This window comes from Phycodurus eques, chromosome 1 (assembly GCF_024500275.1).
Source record: "Phycodurus eques isolate BA_2022a chromosome 1, UOR_Pequ_1.1, whole genome shotgun sequence".
In the NCBI taxonomy this organism is placed as follows: domain Eukaryota; kingdom Metazoa; phylum Chordata; class Actinopteri; order Syngnathiformes; family Syngnathidae; genus Phycodurus; species Phycodurus eques.
In genome coordinates, this window is record NC_084525.1 from 17,260,400 (window position 1) to 17,270,014 (window position 9,615).

Here is a 9,615-nt window from a genome sequence, read left to right on the forward strand (position 1 = left end):
CCCTGTCCCAGCTTTTTTGTTGCAACCATAAAATTCCAAGTTCATGATTATTTGCAAAAAACAATAAAGTTTATCAGTTTGAACATTAAATATCTTGTCTTTGTAGTGTATTCAATTAAATATAGGTCGAACATGATTTGCGAATCATTGTATTCAGTTTTTATTTATGTTTAACACAACATCCCAACTTCATTGGAATTGGGATTGTACTTTCAAAGGTGCTACTGACCTGAAAATTTCACCAGATGTTGGGAACAACCCAAGTAATCCACACATATAAAGAAAATCAAACAAAATACGATCAGAAATTAAGTTGTGTGTCAAAATGTGAAACGACACAGGGAAAATGTATTGAACACAGAAAGGAGAAAAGGGAAAGAAAGAAAGGGAGGTGCAAAAAGGCATGGGAAGCCAAGACAACACCTAAAATCTATCAATAATCAAATAGCAATCCAGCCCCTTGTCAGTGCAAAGGAATATCAGCTGGTTCAGTCCTAATTGATGACCTACAAAAATGTCTCAGTGCCAAGGTGTAAGTCAAGACACATCTCATGATGGGTAAGAGCAGAGAGCTGTCTCAAGACCATCGCAAAGTAATTGTTGCAAAACATAACGATGGCATTGTTTACGGGCGCATATTTAAGCTTCTGAGCATTCCAGTGAGCACGGTTAGGGCCATAATACGGAAGTGACATATCACCATAAATATGCCTCAATCAGGTGCTGCTCGTAAGATTTCTGACAGAGGAGTGTAAAGAATAATCAGAAGAGAGTCCAAGAGCCAAGGAATACCGATGGAGAGCTTCCAAAAAGACCTGGAATTAGCATGTACTGTTGTTACATGAAAAATTTAATATGGATATGGGGACTTCAAATGTTGGGACTATGACAGGAAAAGCTTGGGAATTGGTTGACATGATGATTAGGAGAATATATTGTGTGTCCACGAGAGCAGGTGGAAGGGCAGTAAGGCTAGAAGTTTAGGGGCAGGGTTCAAATTATTTTACTATGGTGTAGATGGGAAGAGAAATGGAGTAGGGGTTATTTTAAAGGAAGAGTTAACGAATAACGTCTTGGATGTGAAGAGAGTATCAGATTGAGTGATGAGGCTAAAACTTGAAATTGAGGATGTTATGTAAAATGTGATTAGTGGCTATGCCCCAAAAGTAGGATGTGACTGAGAGGTGAAAGAGAATTTCTGGAAGACAGAGAGAGAGAGTTGTGATTGGTGCAGATTGGCATGGACATGTTGGTGAAGGAAACAGGGGTGATGAAGAAGTGATGGGTTAGAAAGGCACTAATGAGGATAAAAATCAGAAAGGCAGTTGGTCCTGATGACATACCTGCGGAGGTATGGAAGCATCTAAGAGAGGTGGCTGTGGAGTTTTGTGCCAGGTTGTTCAACAGAAATCTAGGGGGTTAGAAAATGCCTGATGAATGGAGAAAAAGTGTACTGGTTCCCATCTTTAAGAACAAGGGTGATGTGCAGAGCTGTGGGAACTATAGAGTAATAAAGTTGATGAGCCACACAATGAAGTTATGGGAGAGTAGTGAAGGCTTGACTCAGGACAGACGTGAGTATTTGCGAGCAAAAGTGTGGTGTCATGCCTAGAAAGAGTACCACAGATGCATTATTGACTGAGGGTGTTGATGGAAAAGTACAGAGGTCAGCAGGAGCCTCACTGTGTCTTTGTTAAGTCTAAAGTAGGAGAGAAGTATGTTAGAAAAATACAGGACATTCATGAGGGCAGCGGAACAGTGGTGACGTGTGCTGTAGGTGTGACAGAGGATTTTAGGTGGAGGTGGGACTGCATTAGGGATTAGCCCTGAGCCCCTTCCTGTTTGCAGTGTTGATGGATAGTGTGACAGATGAGGTTAGACTGGCATCCCCATGGACCATGATGTTCGCAGATGATTGTGATCTGCAATGAAAGCAGGGCGCATGTGGAGGAACCATTAGAAAGGTGGAGGCATGCACTGGAAAGGAGAGGAATGAAGATTAGCCGAAGTAAAACAGAATATTCAGTATGTGCATGAATGAGAGGTGTGGAGGGGGAAGAGTGAGGCTACAAGGAGAAGAGATAGCGAGGGTGGAGGAATTTAAATACTTGGGGTGAACAGTCCAGAGTAATGGTGAGTGTGGTAAGGAAGTGAAGAAATGATTCCAAGCAGATTGGAACGGGTGGAGGAAGGTGTCAGCTGTGTTATGTGACAGAAAAGTCTCTGCTAGGATGAAGGGCAAAGTTTATAAGACAGTGGTTTGGACTGCGTTTGATTGGCAACCAGTTCGGGGTGTATACCGACTCTCGCCCTAAGTGAGACCCTAATGAGGATAATCGGTTCAGAAAATGGATGGACAGACATGATAAATACAAATATCAGAAAAAGCCAACTACAACAGCTTAATTTTAAATGGGGTTAATCAGAGGCAATTTAAAGACCCAATTAACTGACCAAAAAAGTCTCGTTAATTTGACACACCGCATAGAAGTGTTGTTTACAAGTCTGCCAAATTTAAATGAATAATCAAATCCGCAATTATGTCAAATAGGATTCCAAAATCATGAAAAATAGAGCCCACGTTCCAGCTGCAGGATTGTGCGGGTATGTCCTGTCCACTGAGTGCGCTGCGTAGCACCTTCAGCTATCAATCACATACGTGTATGTGGCTCTTTGCAGCTCATGCAACCACAAACTGACTGTCGTTGTGTCTATTAAACAATTAATGTTCCCTGATGGGTCGCTTTTATGTGTACACACGCACGACACATCATTAGAGCCAATGCTGACATTGGATGAGCCAACGCTGTACTTGAGATTTCGCTGGCTCGTTAGCTTGCTAGCCAGATATCTCATTAGCTCGTGAGGTAGCGCACATAATGGACAGTTATCTTTCCCTGAAGTGTTTCCGTTGTGACGGCCAGTGCAGGGTGCGGCTGTGGCGAGTTGGACGGGATCCATCGCTGGTGCGCTGGACCACGGGCGACTACTCTAGCCACTGGCGGGCCAGTTGGCGCATGGGGCATATGACAGAAACACTGTAGCCCAAATAACACAAAGCACTTCAGGGAAGATATACTTTTTTGGGTTTTAGGCATAGTTTGATGATGGGTTAGTTCGTGATAGAAATAAAAAGTTATTATCAGTAAGAAAGTGGCAACAGCGCAGAACAGCCACTACATGCAGTGGTGGTTTCTGATATGGGCGATATGGGAAGCCGCCAAGGGCAAGATACAGAGGGGGGCGGCACTTGACGCCCCCCCCCCGCCCCCCCTCCACCCTGATTTTTTTTTTTATGTTCAGTTGACTTCTAAATATCATAGGTCACATTAATGGTGGAAAAAGGATTTGAAATAATTCATCATAGTCTTTTTCCCAACAAAAACCTAAGTATGAATACAGAAATAATCTCATCTCATTTTACTCACAAATGGATTTCCTCAGTGTGAAATCTTGGCCTGTTTATTTCAACACAAAGCTGATATCCTTGCAGGAAGCCAGGACTTGCTCTGTTGTATGAATGGCATCCTATACAAACACATGATTACTAACATTAAACTATCCCCAATAGCCAACGTCATGAATCGAAACGGCATCTAATGTTATGATAATAGATCATAACCCATACAGCCATTTGTAAATGTCATGCATTGCCTTCCCCCCTGTTCCGTGTCCGTGGATACATGAACACTTTATGCTCACTCAGATCTGGAAACTGTAATCCGAACGCGCCAGCAAGGAAAGAAAACTTTAACCTGCCCTGAGAACAGTAATCCCATCGACCTGGAATCATTCCTCAAAATAGCAGCACAGCTCATAAAAACAAAACCTTGGTCACGGGAGGTTGAATTCAAAGCTTCGCTTTACATCACACCGCGTCATGGAACTGAGATGGATGTATGGTGGTAATTTGCATTTCATCATCATAACCATGTAATGGAGTGACATTCTTTATACTCTGGAATATCAATGGCTACAGTAGAGCTCCCTTTATTTGGTGCCGAGAATAATCCCATCAACAATATTCCCATATTGTCGCAATCCTGTGCAATCAAAGATGGAAAATTCAAACAACAGACCTAATTAAATGTTCTAAGAAGCCTTGCAGTATTTTACCACACATACCTAATAACTTGCTTCTATTTGAACTAGAACCATGCATGATTTGAGCTTGTCGTGCTCTACTAAACCACAAAAACATATTTGATGCCTTTATGTTCACTACAAAAGAGTAAAGTTTTGTCCTAAACAGTGCACTGCAGTTAGTGGAAACTCACTTGAAAAAGCGTAATGTTTTGTAAAGAAAATAATAAGTACGACCCTGAAGCTAACCTCCTACCTACTTAAAGTTCTCCACAAAAACAACATACATTTTCAAGTTAGCCCGCGACTCTAGTGAGGATAAGCGGTACAGGAAATGGATGGATGGATGGATTTTCAAGTTATATGAAAAAACATTTATGATTAATGAATTCTATTGTACTGTAGCTGGTTCGAAATGATAGGAAAGCAGTGTAATTATATCCGCCATGTTTATGATCCTGCAAATGTACTTGCCAATTCTTTTTTTAAATGAATCAGCCACAACCATGAACGCATGATGTAAATTTGCCTCCAGATCTGACTAAAGTTATGCGCAACTGAACTACAGTACAATCAGTAAATATTTATATAAATTGGTGTTCCTTAAAAACAAAAAAAAAAAAAAAAAAAACACTTAATTGTACCAGATTTAAAACTGCGAAAAACTACAATGTGGAATGGAGTGCGTAGGAATCCTTCAACCCTGCACTCCTTTTTGGGGGCAATCCTCATTTGTGTCAGTACAGAGAACCCCAAAACTGTTCTGATTATCTCAAACAAAATAGACTTTGCACAGTAGATCTGATCTATTTTGCAATCAAGCGTCTCTCAAATAATTACTGCACTGTAAAGTTGAAGCATGCCATCTCTCTCCTCTCTCCCTCTGCCCCCCCCTCCCCCCGATCCCCACACGTCCCGTCCCCCCCCCTCTCTCTCTCTCTCTCTCTCCCTCTCCCTCCCTCCTACTAGAGTCACTACTATGACTAGAGAATGTGGGTACTGGGCTCAACACAAAAAACGAGCTAGATGCATTATTCAAAAATTGAGCAATTATTTCTCCATTCAATTTAAACGTGATCAAAACCAGAAAGACAGCTGCACATATGCCACTTGTGCATCTACCCCCCCCCCCCCCCCCCCGCCCCACGAACACACACTAAACGAATAGATGAAACAAACAAAAGATGGTCTTCCCCATGTGCGTGTGCGTGCGTGCGCGAGCTTACCGCACAGCAGCTGCATCCAGGCGCAGGTCTTGTACACTGTGGAGGTGTTGCAGAAGAAGAAGAGTGCCATGCAGGCGATGCAGCCGATGATGAGCACCATGGAGAGCAGCACGAACACCGAGGCCGTCTTGAAGGCTCCGGACGGGATAGAACTGAAGTCGGAGAAGCTGCCCACGCAGGTGAGCTCCCGGCTGGGCGACGGCCCGGTGCCCACGCAGTAGTGGAAGAGGCCGAAGTAGCCCACCTGCTGCGTGTTGACGCTGTCTCCGATCCAGTAGGGTTGGATGAAGACCACCACGTTGACGATGGCAAAGCAGATGGTGAAGATGGCCCACAGCACCCCGACGGCCCGCGGGTTGTAATTGTAGTTGTAATTGCCGTGGTAGATCTTGGAGGCTTCTTGGGAAGGCAACATGGTTGTTCCTTTTCTTTAAAAAAGGAAAGAAAACAATCTCTCCCTGTCACTACACCCTCTGTCTCGTCCACCCCCCCCTCCCCCTAAAAAAAGGAAATAAAATCCACACAAAAAGACAATCTTCAAGATCCACTTAATGGCAGAGCTGGATGTGCCTATTTATCTAATATAGGCCTTGCATGAAGGGAAAAAATGCTACGTGGGAAAAATACAAAAATCATAGCCTACCTATAGTACTAATGAATATTTCACCACAACAAGAGTTTCAACATTGCTCATTTTCCTAGGGGCTACACCATGAATTATTATTTTTTTTTAAATCCATAAAAAGGGGCGATTTTCTTTATTTCACAGTCTTCAGCTCGATGTTTTTCATTTAAAGCTGCTTTCCGTGCTCCATCAACCCAATAAGTGTTTACATGTTATCCATAAAAGCGTCCAAGAGGTGTGGATGGATGGATTCATGTGAGGTCTTGTTGCGTCCGTTTTTTTTGTTTTTGTTTTTTTTACCTTCCCCTGCATCCGTGGGGTACTCCCCCTCTGTCTCGCCTAAATGGCTACGCTGGATGTGCAAAACAAGCTAAAGGAGGGAAAATAAAAGGAAGATGAGGAGAAAGGAGGATAGGATGCAGGAGCCTGAGAAGAGGCGTAATCGTGAAAAGCCCCCTCTGTCAAATGTGAGCAGTCCTTTCTTGTAAATCCACAATTCTCCACCGCTTCGACTCCATCATCATCACGCTCGTGGTACAGCCTTTATCCACAACGTCTAGCCCCACTCTCTTTTTTGCTCTAGATTTCTCTCCCTCTCTCTCCTCCGTCCTCCTCCTGCGCGCTCCCGGGAAGACGCTGATGTTTGTACTGATGACAGTGTAGGGGGCGCGTTCACGTGCGCGGCGATGGTGGGTAGGTGGGTGGTTGTTTGAGGGTGGGGGTGGCTGAGTGTGGACCTTTGCGTCAAAGCGCGCCATCGCTGGTTTCAATTAGATTTCAAATTGGAGGCTTGTCACCGTCAGCGTGATTGGAAGAAAACGGCCTGGACTTATCAAAATGGAAAAAAACAAAACAAAAACAAAAACAATGAAATATCAAATGATGGCTACCATGTTTGCTCCTTATATTGTACTTCCTCCCTTAAAGATGATGTTTTTTGGTGTCTGAAGACACATATTGTGATATAGTGTGACCCTAATCGCTTGAAAAATCATTGTATCATTTGTTCTTTTCATTTTCAATTTGCAATTGACAATCTAGGTCCCAGCATAGCCTTTCAGATTTGTCAGATGAAATATCAGACGCATGGGTGATCCTGTGGTCTACGGTTTTCACACACTTGAAGTACTTAAATTCTGCTGTAGTGTTTTTACAGGCACGCTGACCGACTGGTTAGCACATCTGCCTCACAGTTCTGAGGACCAGGGTTCAAATCTGGCGTCGCCTGTCTGGAGTTTGCATGTTCTCCCCGTGCCTGCGAGGGTTTTCTCCCACATCCCAAAAACATGCACGGTAGGTTAATTGAAGACTCTAAATTGCCCGTAGGTGTGAATGTGAGTGCGAATTGTTGTTTGTTTATGTGTGCCCTGCAATTGGCTGGCGACCAGTTCAGGTTGTACACCTCCTCTCGCCCGAAGATAGCTGGGATAGGCTCCAGCATGCCCGCGACCCTGGTGAGGATAAGCGGTACGGAAAATCAATGAATGTTTTTTTTTTTTTTTTTAATCCACCACTCTTCTATACTGCTTACCATTTGAATTGAGGATAAGCTATGGAGCCTATCCCAAAATGACGATGGGAGAGAGGCGGAGTACACCCTGGCAGGCACGTGCACACATAGAACACAAGTGGTGCTCAAACACTTGCCTTTTGCGCTGGATGAAGAAAAAAAGGCCCTTTTTTGCTGCAGCCTGCATCAATTCCACACCAAAGTGTTTTTGTATTTGAGTGTCATTTATTTGAGTCCTTGGGAGAATTGTACATACCTGTGTAGTTACTCTGACCCAGTTGTCATAGCAACACCCCCACAACTGATAGACTCTGCATTCCTCCCTGCGGCCCTGCTGTGCTTTGACGGCCACTTAAGGACGCCTGCTGAACCTTAACCTAAGCTTCCCATCAAATATATATACATATCCATCCATCCATTTTCTGAGCCGCTTCTCCTCACTAGGGTCGCGGGCGTACTGGAGCCTATCCCAGCTGTCATCGGGCAGGAGGCGGGGTACACCCTGAACTGGTTGAAAAAAAAAAATATATATATATATATATATATATATATATATATTCAATCAATCATAATCTCAGTTGTATATATATATATATATATATATATATATATATATATATATATATATATATATATATATATATATATATACACTTGCTTCAACCAAGTAATGACTTGACTTGACTTGTTTGAAATTTAGTGGTGACTTGATTGGCTTGTTTTATCCCACAGTGACTTGGGACTTGCTTGAGATTTGAAGGTTATGACTTGAGACTTGCTTGTCACTTGCACATATGTGACTTACTCCCACTTCAGCCAATCCCTCCCAGGTGCTTACTCCGGCCAGCTCACCACGCCCCCTCAGGGGCACAAGAAAAAAAAACACATAAAAGAGCCAACTGACAGCAAAAACAAAAGTCAGACAGAACATGACAAATTGAAAAGCATTTCATTATTCTGCCTTTCATTGTATGTCACTGGTATAAATGGATTAACAAATACAATATATATTTTTAATTCATGAATAATAATTTTTGGACTCACTGAACACGAGTGCTATTGTTAAACTCTGTCTGCCTGCCTGTTTGTCTGTCTGCCTGTCTCACTCTCTCAATGCTGGAAATGGTAATATGCTATGTAAAAAAATATTTTATTTTTTTCAACCATTTTTAGAAAGATAAAATGAGCTAAAAATATATGAAGTTAGAATAATTAAAAAATAATAATAATAAAATCCCACAGACACACTCTTTCCAGAAGAGTGTATTCAGTTATAGCTGTGTCTATAACTGTGTCTAACTGTGTCTCCATGTTTCTTTTTCTCTTCTTCTTTTTCTCCAATATACACTGTTACACAGGCTGTGGTAACATGTGACTTGGGTTCTTCAAAGAGGACACTCTCGAACTGTGTTAAATATATATTTTCTTTGAGGCCAGATGTTGCGTTAACTATTGAAGCCTTCATTCTCTGTCCATTAAAAGCTTTGTAATACTCTTGGGACAGACACATCTGCCATTCCGTCATCACATTCATACAAAGTTAGACTAGACTAGCCCAATGGTCTAACCAATCAGATTTTAGATTCACCACTGTGCGCCTTCACGCAGGCAGAGCCACGTTGCCCCCCCCCCCCCCCCCCCCTCCCCTCCTCTGATTGGTTCAGCTAAATAGTCCTCTGATTGGTTGAGCTGAATATGTGCATGAGAATTGATTTACTGAAGAGGCAGATTTTGGACATGATTAAAAATTAATTTCAAGGCCACTATTTAAAAATAAAACTCAACTTTGTGGGGCTAGGTCAACCCACATATTACTGTCAGGCTTGTTTGCAACCCGGACAAGGATTTTAGGGCACTTTCAGACAAGCATGTATGAGCTAGCTTATACAGAGTGGCAGGAGAAAAGAAAGAAAGGAGGTCTGATACATCGCTATCAGTGAGTATGATGTAACAATGTTTCTCGCTTAAGTAATAATGGCTTTTATCCTCAAATATGGGGAATATGTGTTGCTTCTTTAATGCTGCACAGTTATACAAGTGTTGTGTTTTTGTACATTATTTTTTGCCACGTGATGGTGTTATTAAGAGGTGGATTAGGTCACTGAAGGCCCAGGTCCCATACTCAGCGCCCACCAACTGGTGAACAGCAGGCATCAAACCCTCCGAATCAT

General features: G+C 42.5%; 1 protein-coding gene across 1 annotated transcript in view; it reads right to left on the reverse strand.

The window, feature by feature from the left end:
* LOC133404781 (LHFPL tetraspan subfamily member 4 protein-like) overlaps positions 1 to 6,549 on the reverse strand; it is a 55,476-nt gene extending 48,927 nt beyond the window's left edge. Inside the window, exon 1 of the mRNA XM_061681075.1 lies at positions 5,310 to 6,549. Within this exon, the coding sequence (XP_061537059.1) occupies positions 5,310 to 5,724 (415 nt within the window). The 5' untranslated portion in view covers positions 5,725 to 6,549. The remainder of the gene's footprint in view (positions 1 to 5,309) is intronic.
* Positions 6,550 to 9,615: the final 3,066 nt, after the last annotated feature.